Source organism: Lepisma saccharinum, chromosome 7 (assembly GCF_977018435.1).
Source record: "Lepisma saccharinum chromosome 7, izLepSacc3.1, whole genome shotgun sequence".
NCBI classification, from domain to species: Eukaryota; Metazoa; Arthropoda; class Insecta; order Zygentoma; family Lepismatidae; genus Lepisma; species Lepisma saccharinum.
In genome coordinates this window covers 97471393-97484575 of record NC_139235.1, presented here as the reverse complement: position 1 = coordinate 97484575, position 13183 = coordinate 97471393, and the positions used below count along the sequence as shown (strand labels likewise).

Sequence of the window (13183 nt, the reverse complement as noted above, 5' to 3'; positions counted from 1 at the left end):
CCTACCGATTTCCCTTAGGTCCATCTCGACGTTGTCCCTCCATCTTCGTCTTGGCCTTCCTACAGGTCTCTTACCATCAGGTTTCCCAACAAGAATCCTGTAAACTCCTCTTTCCTCTCCCATTCGTGCCACATGGCCTGCCCACCTAAGTCTTCTTGATTTAATTATTCTAATAATATCTGGACATGAATACAAATTATGAAAAAAATATTAATATACCATGCAAAATATTTCACTTTATCTAGGGTGTACAGTGGGTCAAGGGTACCAAAATCACTTGTTTCTGAATTAAAAAACTATCAAAGAAAGTGTGCAAATTTCCCATTCATTTTATTTTAATGAGCATAAGAACTGTGTGGTTATCAAAAGTGACAACCTAATAGAATAAAATGATTCAGAGATTACATACTTCATAGAAATCAACAAGGAAATAATTTCCATCGCACTCTCAAGTGTAGATATTTTGTGATTAACAAAGTATCACTTCTCATATTTTCAACACAATTTTACTTCAATTTTATGCTTTTTGAAATGCCTATCTTTATACCTGATCTCTCTCCACCGTACTTTTCAATTTCTGGTCTGAATTCCCTAACTTGTCCCTTCCTCCTAATCTTTGCTTTGCGATACTTATTTCGATGTCTCACTCTTGGATTGCGCACCTCTCTCTTTCGATACGGAAGTAAGCCTTTATTCTTTGCCATTTGGTATGTAATAGCACGTTTACTATCACCTGCATCATCATGAACTTCAATTTCTTTTTGTTCTTTATCACTTTGAGGTTGATCACCTTTTTCCGACACATTTAGAGACTTCACATCACACTCCTCACCTTCGGATGATTCACTATTCATGATCTCCTCCTGTTGATTGTCCACATTTTCCACCTGCTTAGACAACAGTTTAAGCATTTTGGTTTTCTTCTTGGAATCACTTGATCTTTCACCACTTTGTACTTTAGGAAGAATATCTTCTCCATCCTCCTGCATTTTCAATATAATTTCAATGTCAGGCTTCATTTGGCTGTCAATCTTCTCCAATTCTTTCAATAGCTGCCGAAACTGAAACAGTCTTTTAATTACCGGATGAGACTGGACAGGAGTACGTTGCACTTTCAGCAACAGATAAAAGCTTATATTTGTACAGTAATTTAATAACAAATGGTACTTCGTTTTCACATAATCTGTTGCTGGAGAAGAAGGAATATTTTTATCTTTAAGAATCTTAAGCAGGGGATGATACACATCGCATAATTCTTTCATCTTTTCATTGAAATCGGACACAAGACCTAAAAATTCTGGAGCTTCCCTGTGCAGTACTTCAAGTTTTTGGCGCTTTGACAATTTAGATAAGTCAGCACTAACCACTTCTTTCTCCACTTCGACAACTTTTGATTTCTGTGTTGGAAGAAGTAAGTCCAGTGAGAAGTCTTGCTCTTCCAGTTGCTCCACAAGCTGCTGTTGAATGTTACGTGCTTCCTGTTCTTCTAGCTCTGCAGCTTCCAATTCATTTTCCCTGAAACCTCCAAAATCTTCGTCCACGTAGTCCGTATTATAGTAGATGCTCTTCTTCTTTCCCCATGCTCGTGCATCAGGCAAATTAGTTTCATCATCTGCAATATCACTGGCCAAATCATCACTTATTTGGTCTTCGTCGGACGCGATGTCAAGAACTGCCTCTTCCTCATCTTCGTCAGTTTCCTGAAATGTATTTGTGTCCAAAAGAATTTTGTCACGTTTCCGTTCATATTCATCGATGTTATCGAACAAATTAATCTCCGTATCTTCCTCTTCAGACTCGACATCGGGCAAGTCTGAAACCTTGCTCCTTTTGAGACTTTCAGAACCCTTCCGTTTCACCATTCTTGCAATTTGTACGCGGTCGATAAGTGGAGAAGTTGAGCGAAAGAAATTAAGGAAAGTTACTAAACGTTTATGTTGAAAATGACCAAAGTACTAAACGAAATTCTACGTTCATGTTCTACACGATATCGGAATGCCAGTACGCCACGTGTGTATAATGCAAATCATCCATAACCAAAAGCCATTAAAGTATAAAGTAAAAAATCATTTTTAACAAGCAATAACTTTTGAAATATTATTTTAATATGAGTATAACCAATAATATATTCATTGTATTTAATGTTTACTTCAATTCATAAAATAAAAGGAAAATTTCAGCGACGTACGCTCATGGCCATATGCTACAAGCCGTCAGTTCTTTTTTAATATTATTATTTTTTTACACTCCACTACATCCTTGTACATATTGACAACGTTGAATAGTACATCTCTCAAATTCAGAGAAGTTTGCAGCCCCAATTATTTCCTTTTCCTACATGTTGATACTTTAAGACATTACATTACTCTATGGGTTTCTTGATTGTCATTTGTTTTAGCCAACCAATCAGGTATAGCCTATTCTATGGTATAGCTATACAAATTAATCTCGGATGAGTTGAACGGAATCTCGTGAACGTCGTTCATTTCGAGTTAATTAAAATCGATCACGTTTATCTGAACTTCGAAATAATCGGCGTTGGTACACGCGGCCATAAGCCAGAATATTTCTGCCTTGGTCAGCACATTGAGTTTTAAGTTTCCATGTAGAATTTCTCATTAGTGAAACAACGTTGCAGTTTTGTAGTGAGAAAAGTAGCTCTCAAACAAATGACGTGTTATCTGCAAAACCACATGACTTCAGTAAGTTTCCAATGGTTGTAGCAGTAGTGCAACAAGGTCATAAAACATAAAGTTGTTAAGTAATTCTGCAGTTATCTAACTACGATAATATTCGAGGGGCCAGTGCAGCCAACGACGGAAAGCTGAAGTTTTAGTGCCTTTTCTTGTGAAATTTGTGTAGTATTTCAGTGAAGATCTTTGTTACTGACGTTTGTAAGCTCGGTTCTTCACTTGTCAAGGTAAGTGCTCAAATATTAATATGTCGATATTAATATTTACTGCATGCGTATATATATGATGCATAGTGATCTTATTGACAAAAAATTGAAATTAAATGTATGCACACAAATGTCGCTTTGCTGCCTTTTAGATGAATCGCGGCTGTGGGCGACGAATAGGTAAAACACAAAAAAATGAAATCGATCTTGAATTGCAACTATGTTGTGAAACCTTGATGAAATTGTAATCTTATTTAACACAAGTTGAGAGGAAAAATGCTGATGTAATATCTGCTTGTGTGTGTAGTAATGCCTCCCAGCTTTGATTTGTGAGAGTTTGTATTTATTTGTCCTGTATTTGGGTACTGCACTACAGGGTTGGGCCGGTGAGGGAAGGGGGTAATTTTTTCTAGGCGAGAGTGGAAGGTGGGAACTCCCCCCAAAAACAACAATGTTTTAGTTTATAAAGTTTGCATGTGATAGGCCTCCCCAATAGCATAGTGATAATATTGTTGCCTTGTAATGAAAAGAGTCGATACCCAGTGGAGGTACATGGTGGCTCAGATCTCACTTTAAACTGTAGGTCCAGTTCCTGAGTAGCCTATCTGTACATAAAGTAGACTTAAAGCAAACTTCATGTTCCTGCAATGATCTATCTGTCTTACTTGTAGGTAAATTTTTCCGTTATAATGTTTAACACAAATTACTGTAATCTAAATGAAATTATATGTTTAATTCTTTCCAGCATGGCACATTTTGGCCCAAGTTCCTTTTGTTTTATTGCAATTTCATCAAACTAGGAATGCAATTTTTACATTCGATTTCAATGTACGTCTGTTAACACATACTGTGGAGTTTTAGCGATTACTTAAGATTTTGTTCAATATATGCATTCATGGTTAGGTTACGCAGGTTAGGTTTGGTTCTGTTAGCATTAAAATGAAGTCCTTAAATGCATTCTATTAAAGTTCCTATTTCTACATTTATTGCCACTCTTCCACGATATTTACAGTCTCTTGTCAACTGAGAATATCTTGTCCATGGGAAGTGCGCATGCTTGCGTAAAGTAATTTTTAAGTTGTTTTTTCAACATAAATAACTTTTTTGGAGTCCAAACAATGCTCATTACTTTAAGGAAAGTTCAAATTTCGTGTGACAATCATTTCAAAAATTCTACGATAAATAGTATTTGTGTTAGGAGACATCATTAAACAATCGAAACCGTTACCGAAAATATAAGTTTCGTAGAAACACAAAATCTTCCGGTACAATGAGCAATTGTGCATTGTCTGTTGCGATCATGGACCCCCCCTTTTTTTAAAAAAAAATTCCACACGTGAACGCCAAATATTAACTGCAGATTCGTGATTAGGATCCGTAAATTATTGAGCATGCGAAATCTGGGAATTGTCTGGTATTGTAAAATGTTACCTGGATTTGTTCCATGGGATAATTGATATATTTGAGTTTTTGTAATCTCTTGTGTTCTACCTATTATTGGTTTGGATTTTTTTTCTCAATGGCATTATTCATATTTTCGGTATCATGTACATTTTTTATACCAGCATACAGCATGAGCATCAATATATGTACATGTAAAACATTGGAGGCAATATAATATTGATTTATTGATGGATTTGCTTTATTTGACTTTGTGCTACTTTTGGCTAATTTTTCGAAGATCGGATGACTGATGATGTGATGAATTTGATGAATGGACACTCATAAACATCCACGCCCAGACCAGGATTAGAACCCGACCCCTGGCATCGTAGCACGATGCAGTGGCGGCTGGTGGTCTGGCTCAGTAGGTGCGCACTTCAGCCTTGTACCCGTTTTTGCATTGATAATAATGCTAAGTGTATTGGCAACCCAAGTTATGACCAAACAGGGGTATCCTCCTTGATTAGAGCCAAATCTCAGGCGTGGCTATTTATTTGTTTGAGTTTATTTTTTAGTCCACTTTATGCATAGAAAAGCAGACACGGCCTTCCGTTTAAAGTGGGATCCGAACCACCGGGTGCGTGGATATTTGTTTTTTAAAAAGAGTTGGATTTATTGTTGTCAAGAATTAATTGAAGTTACTGTTGAATATTTTAATAAGCATATTGCAAAATCATGTAGGATTTCTGTTATTTTTATGTTATTATTATTGGTATTAAATAACACATACCTACAATAAGTTATTTAACAGTAACACTCAAGTATTTTTAAAATGAGGCTATTATTTTTCATGATCAAAACTGTAAATATATAACAGTACCATTATTTACATTGGAGCGAGGTGGAAAGTAGGAACACCAGAGGAGGAAATACCTCGCTTGGGTGAAAATTTTATCTGAAGCCTCTCCTACAAACAAGGTAGCCGATCCAAAGACCACATGCAGAAAATCAGTTGTAATCTATCTAGCAGTTCTTTATTTCTAATGACCGACTGACCAAACAAACAAAATCTAGCAAAATCAAGAGAATGATAAAGATTAGAGAACTACCCTGCTTCGTATTTCAGCTTATTTCCCCTTCCGCCATACCTGTATTATTACTGCAGTCGTTGTGTGCTTTGTAGCTAACTTCCCTTCAAATATTCTAAAACGTTAAATATTACGTACATGCTTTCGCTGTGCACAGTTTTCCTCTTTTATCATGAAATCAAACACTTTGCACTGAAACAGGAATGAGCTTTTGACAGTGTAACGCATGAACAGGCACATAGTGAAAACAGCTGACTGATCATCGATGATCGACGAACGTTGATTGACTACTGTGCCATAAGGACAGTTCATTTTGTCCAAGTTGCACTAAGGAAAGGCAAGGCGAGACATTGTTCAAAACTGTTCAAACCACGAGTTTACTTTCAGTTGCCACCCTTTCTCCCCTTCTCTCTTGCCATGCTCTGAACAGGGTGGGAGAAGATAATGCCATAGAAATGTCCCTTTAAAGAAGATCCCTTGATTTATGATGATGTGTGTGGCCTGCCTCTACTCCGCCACACGATCTCAAATGGAATGGGATTGCTACACTGTGTGAACACAGCACTGTCAGTGCTCGTCAAGCCCATAATACTGCAAACTACAGGTGCCAATCTCCTCGCTCTCTCCTTGCATGCTGCAAACAGTGGCAGTTGAGCAAGCGCATTGCGACTTGTGCGGAAGGAACACACCTCAGCCTGCAGGTGCTTGTAAATGGAAGATATGGTCCCAGATGGGGCTTTGGAACGTTTGATGTTTTGAAGGAGATAGTGTTCAGTGAATAAGTATTATAAAAATTAATTGCATTACAGATTTATTTTGGTGTGCACGTTCGAATGTGCAAATAGGCAGAAGCCACTACTGGCACGATGTGCTAACCACTCCATCACGGGGGTCGGCTGGAGGCAATATAATGCAAATATATATTGTTGTTAATACTGTATTGTAATTAAACAACGAATCTTCAGTTACAAGTAGTAATAAATACACAAAATACCTGCGACCATTGATGATCTGGTTCTACCATAAATTTATTTTGCTTGCTGGTTCGACTCTCCTGGGGGGGGGGGGGTGTAATAACCTTCTGGTATTTTGGCCAGTGTATGGGTCCAGTGGCCACCCTCCATCATGGGAAATTGGGGAGCTATGAAAGAGTAGTGTAACCCAGTCATGGAATCCTACATCAAGGATTGGGGCTTATAGTGCTGACCACATGTCACCCCATAACTGGTTGGATGCGGGAGTGGGTTCGGGGTCAGTAGGTATGCCCTGATCCTCGATGGCTGTTGCATCACAGATTATAATATTTTACTCATAAATCTCTGTTGGAATGTAAATGTACCTCTTGTATTTTTGACCCAATAAAGCAATGCCATTGGTATGGGCAACACAGGACCATACCTACATGCTACATAATTATATAAAATTTTCATGAGTCACTCAGAAGTCACTGCTGTTAAGACGCAGAAGCATGCTTCAGAACACCTTGGACACTCCATAATAACTAGTTGCAGCAAAAACATCTGTAGGATATCTGGCCAAGTTATTTCACATAGTATAACTAAGCAGCAGTCAAAAAATTAATTGGTTCATATTGTGTACCACTGTGTAGAAGTCATTCTAAGAATGGTGGTACTAGTATAGCTATGTTTTAAATAATTATGCAGTATAACACTTCGTTACATATTGCGATCAACTCTTACAAACAACTTGTAAGCAGTAGCGGCTACTGTCTATTCGCACGTGCACACCCCAAAAAATCTGTAATGCAAATATTTTTTTATTATTTTTATTCATTAAATATCATCTCCTTCAAAACGCACACCACTTCACCTTCACTTCATCAAACCTCCTCCTCTGACTACTCCACGCTGACGAACACAACTCACTTTGTGTTCAGCTGGTGCTGTGTAGAGAGAACCGGTTCCCTCATCTGGCTTCTTTCGTAGGGACTTCACTCGCACCGAGCTCCGTGTGTACGGACCAACACTCATGCACTGAAATCCCATTCCGTTCGAAACAACGTGGCAAATTGAAGGATTTTGTTGTAAGAGCGAAATTTTAATGGTATCTTCACCATCTCACCCACCTTGGTTCGTACAGTATTATGTGCGTAGCAAGATCGAAATTTTTTACTAAATATTTTGCAAATGTACAATAATATTGATATTGTACATCGGTAATTCTTTGTTTTGAGTGATTTTGTCAAATGCTGAATTATTAAAACTCCCGGTGAAGGCACATTGTGGTTCAAATCCCATTTTAAACTATAGGTCCAGTCCCAATTAGCTAGTGTACTTCAAACCAAACTCACTGTAGCAAAAGAATATCTTTCTCCCCGTGATAGACGGAGAAATTGCCAAGGTATTTAAATTTGTAAGAAAATCATATTTTTTAAAAAAAAAATCAACCTTGCCATAGTCTCATTATTGGTGAAAGGTGGCCATAACTTGGATAGCCAATACATTTAGCATCATTATGCATGCAAAAACAGGTGCGAGTAATTGCTTCTAGACGAGAGGCTGAAGTGCACACCCATGGAGGCAAACCACCAGCCGCAACTGCTTGTAAGTAACCCTTGAAACCACTATGAATTCAATATGACTTCTTGTGTAGCAGTCACTGAATATAAAAGTCTGTACTACCATGACACTTCTCATGTATCACAAGGATGAGAGAATGTCCGTCAGGGTGCCATGAAAATCGCACAGGCAACAAGTATGGCTTACATGAAACACTGTCATTCTTTAATTCGAATGAAGGAGAATTGTGGCAATGTAGGTTTTCAACTGTATGACATTGCATGGTTTTGCAATTACCAGACAATGCAACAGAATATTGCAACTTAACATTCAGTTTCCCTTTGTTGAAGCAAGGTGATCTAGTACATCCAGGATGTAAGAATTGAAGATTTGATTTTATGAACTTGGTGGACATTACATGTGTAATTTCGTGTAGTCTTATTGTTATATTATTCTGTATTTTGTGTGCAAAGGAAGATTGTTATATTATTCTGTATTTTGTGGGCAAAGGACAATCTTTGATTTTCGTGTTGTTTACCACAGTTTCAGACAATAAGTTTTTATTAATCTCGATTGTACAGAAGTTGGTCTCGTTATTGTATTCATTGCGATGAGACCAAAACTTGTCCCTAGAAACCAGAGTGGTCATGCGATTTTCATTTGTTAGTGGTAGATTGCAAATGTTTCTTCCAACAATTTTGTGTGGTCCATCACAGTTGCCAGGATTGTAAGAAGGGTTCTTGAGCTTCAATATTTAAATAAATGTATTTTTGAATCATTATTTCATCAGACGTCCTGTTAGAACTTGAGTTTTTTTTGTTTGTTTGAATGGAAAAAAATCAAATGCATTACTCATAATGTGTGCTTATTTACAGTTCATTTTTTAGAAATGTGTGCTATTTTTAAGGTTTGTTTAAATCTTTTGCACCATCTCTGCAAACATTCAAGTATAGTGACTGTTAAGAACTGTAGAGGTGTGCAGTGATGAGATTCAAGTGTATAAGTTTTCCAAACACCTTCTGACAAAGTTATGAAAATTATCGGTGAACTATTAGAAGTAGTAAAGAAATAACCTGATGAGAGTATTTCTATCTGTTGTTTCATTATTTTAAAACCACTTAGTGATACATAACAGACCTTTAAAAAAGGGGTCGACCCTCACAATTGACGTGTTCATTATTCCTAGTTAAAAATAGTTTATACATAATATGGGGAAAATATAAATTCTGCTTATAGCAATGGAATATGAAAAGTTATAATTCACATAATTTCATAGGCAGTAATATTTCTGTAGTTTCTTTCGTGACAACTGTGAAAATATTCAGTTTAGGAAAATTCAATGTGAAAAAAGGAACAAGGTCAGTCCTATACTCTACTGAAGCACATTTATATCTTATCTTCAAAACAACTTCTACTTTAGAAAAGTCTACCCCCCTACATAAAGAGGCATTAGCTTGCAGCGTGATTTCGTTGAATTAAACTTTTATCTTTTTACCTCCTTCAAAAGGTTTCCAAGAACACTAGCTAGTACCACAATGTACTAGAATAGGTTTAGAGGAGTTTGAATTATTTCCGATAGGAAGATAATGTTTGTAAACAATAAAAACTTTTTTGTGTTGAGATTGGAAAATAGGTTCTTTTAATACCAGTTCCTGTGTGTCAAATTATTTGAAGGGGTTCAACTTGGATGGTCCTGTACCCCTACAAACATTTAGAGGTTACAGTATCCCATTTGTCTTCTGTGTCCTCTGCGAAAAGCGAACATTATTAAAGTCAGATATGCCATTTTTTTACAGGCATAATTATATGAAAAACTCAATATGCTGACCAAGGCAGTAATTTATTTTATATAAACTAAACGGTTTATAATAAAATAAATTACTGCCTTGGTCAGCATATTGAGTTTTTTAGGCATAATTATAGTGCATTTCTTTTCTCCCCTATGAATACTTGTATATAATAATACGATCCGTGGCTCGACAGCCCTAGAAGGCCCTTGGCCTATCCCCGGACAGCCAGTCTCCCTCCCACAATCCTACCTAGAGGTGTGGGAGTTCTTCAACCAGTAATGGGGTGACTGGTCAGCATGTCAATGGTTATAGGAGATTTTCGATACCGGATTATGCTACTCACCCCTAGCTCCCCAATTTCCTCAGGATGGTTGGTTGCCACCTGTCCTATACACAGGCCGAGAACCCATGTTGTCCCGCAGTCTTGAGTCCAAAGCACAGCGCCTTAGACCACACGGTCATGGAGGATGGCATGAATATTTGTATGCAAGTGCAAAATTCCGTTATGTTTAACTAAGGTGGATTGATCTAAATCAAGAGATTAAAAAAATCACTATAAATAAATAATTTATATAATAGTGTACGTAAGGATTTAGCTAGTAGATATCAAAATCACTTTTGGTGAAAGTACATTAATCTTGTAATCATTTTGCCGGCCCCTGTGGCGGAGTGGTTAGCACATCGTGCTACGATGCCAGGGGTCCCGGGTTCGAATCCTGGCCTTGGCATGGATATTTGTGAGTCTCCATTCATCAATTTCATCATATCATCACTCATCCCCATCTTCGTAAATTAGCCAAAAGTGGCACAAAAGGCGAAGTAAAATAAAGCAAATCAAATCGGAAATCTTGTAGTAATTTAATAGTGGTTTATTATGTTCTAAGAAGGGGAACAAAATATATGCACTGATGGGGTGAAGATCATACGAAAGGAACTGTAATATGTAAACACGCTTAAATTTCCCTTGATTTAAAATTCAATATTTTCTCTAGGCAAAAATAGTAAACATTTTGTAGGAAAAATACAAAATGCTAATCATGTTAAACCATAAATAATTATTATCATTAAACTTTAAATAAACATGGCAGCTGATATTTTGCAAATTATCATTAAAAATATTTTAAGCAAGAATTATAGAGTACATCCATGTTTTATTTTAATTGGAAGAAAAGTTACTGAAATTATTATAGTTTAACACACTCAGCAAGCATTTTCATAATAGGTTCATAGCCTATATACAGTATCAGAAACAGAAAAATGTATATTTAATATTTATTTTTACTTGCTTTAATCAAACTATTCAAATATTTTTCAGGCCGTTTACTTGAAAAAGCCTTTCTATAAAAGAAACAAAAAACATGTATGTGTAGTGATACAAACCATGCAAGCAATTTTAAGCATGTTTTCTAAAAAAAATCCAATTTAAATAAAAGTCATGAAATCATAAAAAAAAAAAAAATTATCCACCCTGTTTTTAACTGAAATCGTGCTAAACAGAATGTATGAATCATTTCTTCACAAACCATTTCAACAATTTGATTACCCTAGATATATGTATATGTACTAAAAACAATTAAACAAGCATATACTGTACATAAGGCTCATCATTATCCCAAATACTACATACACTTTAAGCAAGGACGTATTTATGGGGGGACAAGGGGGTTCGGACCACCCTGAAATACTTACTTACTAAAATTAAATAATGAAAATATGCTTGTTTTTTAATCGAGGGTTTTATTTATTTCCGCTGAACTTATTGGAAGGCAAGGATTATATTGGGATGATATGGCTTTGAATGAATGTATAAAAGAAGATTTATTACTTACTACTTATAATACCATGCATAAAATATTAACAAAATTTACTATTCGTCAAATGGTGGCCGCGGTGGCTCAGTCGGTAACGCGTCTGACTACCATGCTAAAGGTCCCGGGTTCGATCCCCGGCCGGTTCATCACATCACCCCCCACTCACGACCGGATCTAGAAAGTGTGGGGCGTTACCCCCACACCCCCTATACGCCTTCATGGCGTGGTGCTAAGCACAGGGGAGCACTTTACCTTTTTACAAATGGATCTAACATCCTTTTTTGATGTTAAATAAATATTCAATTCTTTATGTATTTGACATTAATTTTCTTGCCAGGGCTGTTTTTTTACAAATGTTGCCAACCTTAGCTATACGTAAGTTAGATAATGAATACGTGCGGTTATGTCACTAACCTTATACCGTCTTTTTAACCTATTCATGCAAGAAGGCAATAAAATATATTAATTAGTTTGAATATTTTTATTAATTTAAGATAATTATTTTTTTTAAACATTATTATTTTGAGACACTTGATTCGGACCCCTCTCCTCGAAATATATTTTTAGACACATGCATCGAATTTGACTCTATTGGGAAACTTGTAGGAAGAGCTCATGGCCAAGATTCGCGTGTATCTATCTGTTGGTGCAAGGTTGACCTTCCCCTGCGTAGCAGCCGCGAGCAGAGAAAGCGGCTTCCCGTATAGATAGCGGACGTCACCCCAGCGATGTCAAGTACGAAAATCAGCTGATGCGAGGTTGGGACTCCGTGAACTATGCAGATAGTGCTTAAAACAGTTCGGGCAGTTGTGTAGTTCTACATATCACTTCCTCGTAAGATGGGTTCTAAAATGCAAGTCACAGTAGGGAGTGAGACGTATGTTATTTTTACGATCTCGCACGTTCCTGCTTTTCTTGTCAAGCCTTTTTTTAAAATAAAAAAAAACGCAATATAAAATTAGTATAGGTTCGCTATGGCTTCATCCAAGGCCGTTCGCAATTTTTTTTTCCACAGAGGGGCGTGAGCAATGTATATATATTCGCTAAAAGTGTTCTACACCCCTTCTGGCTTCCGTGGTGGGGTGTTCAGCGAAACGCGCCATGAGTCCGTAGGTCTCAAGTTCGATTCCTAGGTAATAGAGGTCACTAGCGTACGCAAGATTAATTTTCGGATGGAGCTGGAATTGTGGATATCATGCAGCTGTGTTCTCCGTAGGGACGAGATGCACTATGCAAATGTTCATTTGTTAATGAACCTTCGCTTTAAAACTTGTTCAAGGACAACATGGTAATCGGGTTTCCATTGACCACGTTGGTTTTTCACGGGTTCTGTACTGCTTTCATTTGAAAATTTATATTTCCTTAAAATTTCGGGGTGTGCTGTAGCCCCGTCGGTTCCCCCGTTCTCACGCCATTGATTGTGTTATTCTATCATCAGCACCCATGGCGGAGTGGTTAATATAACGGGCTACGACGACGGGGGTTCCGGCTTTGAATATCCCTGCCCGTGTATGGGTATTCTTTGAGAGTGTCACTTAAACACATACCATGCCCGACCCTGTGGCCGAGTGGTTAGCACATCGCGCTGCGACGCCAAGGGTCCCGGGTTCGAATCCCGGTCGGGCTTGGTTGTTTGTGAATGTCCATTCATCCATTTCATCACTCATCCCCATCTTCGCAAATTAGCCAAGAG

At 37.3% G+C, this 13183-nt stretch overlaps 2 protein-coding genes across 2 annotated transcripts in view; one reads left to right on the top strand and one right to left on the bottom strand.

Moving 5' to 3' along the window:
• Positions 1-304: 304 nt before the first annotated feature.
• On the bottom strand, positions 305-1996 carry LOC145990056 (something about silencing protein 10-like). Its single transcript, XM_083125705.1, has one exon. It carries the CDS (start codon positions 1860-1862, stop codon positions 507-509), a length of 1356 nt encoding a protein of 451 aa, XP_082981831.1. The 5' UTR covers positions 1863-1996; the 3' UTR covers positions 305-506.
• A 695-nt stretch (positions 1997-2691) lies between these two features.
• Cpr (Cytochrome P450 reductase) overlaps positions 2692-13183 on the top strand; it is a 136072-nt gene continuing 125580 nt past the window's right edge. The window contains exon 1 of the mRNA XM_083125700.1: positions 2692-2920. The gene's annotated coding sequence lies outside the window, so the exon portion shown is untranslated. The remainder of the gene's footprint in view (positions 2921-13183) is intronic.

Coding starts and splice junctions, on each gene's coding strand:
- LOC145990056 (XM_083125705.1), bottom strand. CDS start 1,862: ATGGTGAAACGGAAGGGTTCTGAAAGTCTCAAAAGGAGCAAGGTTTCA.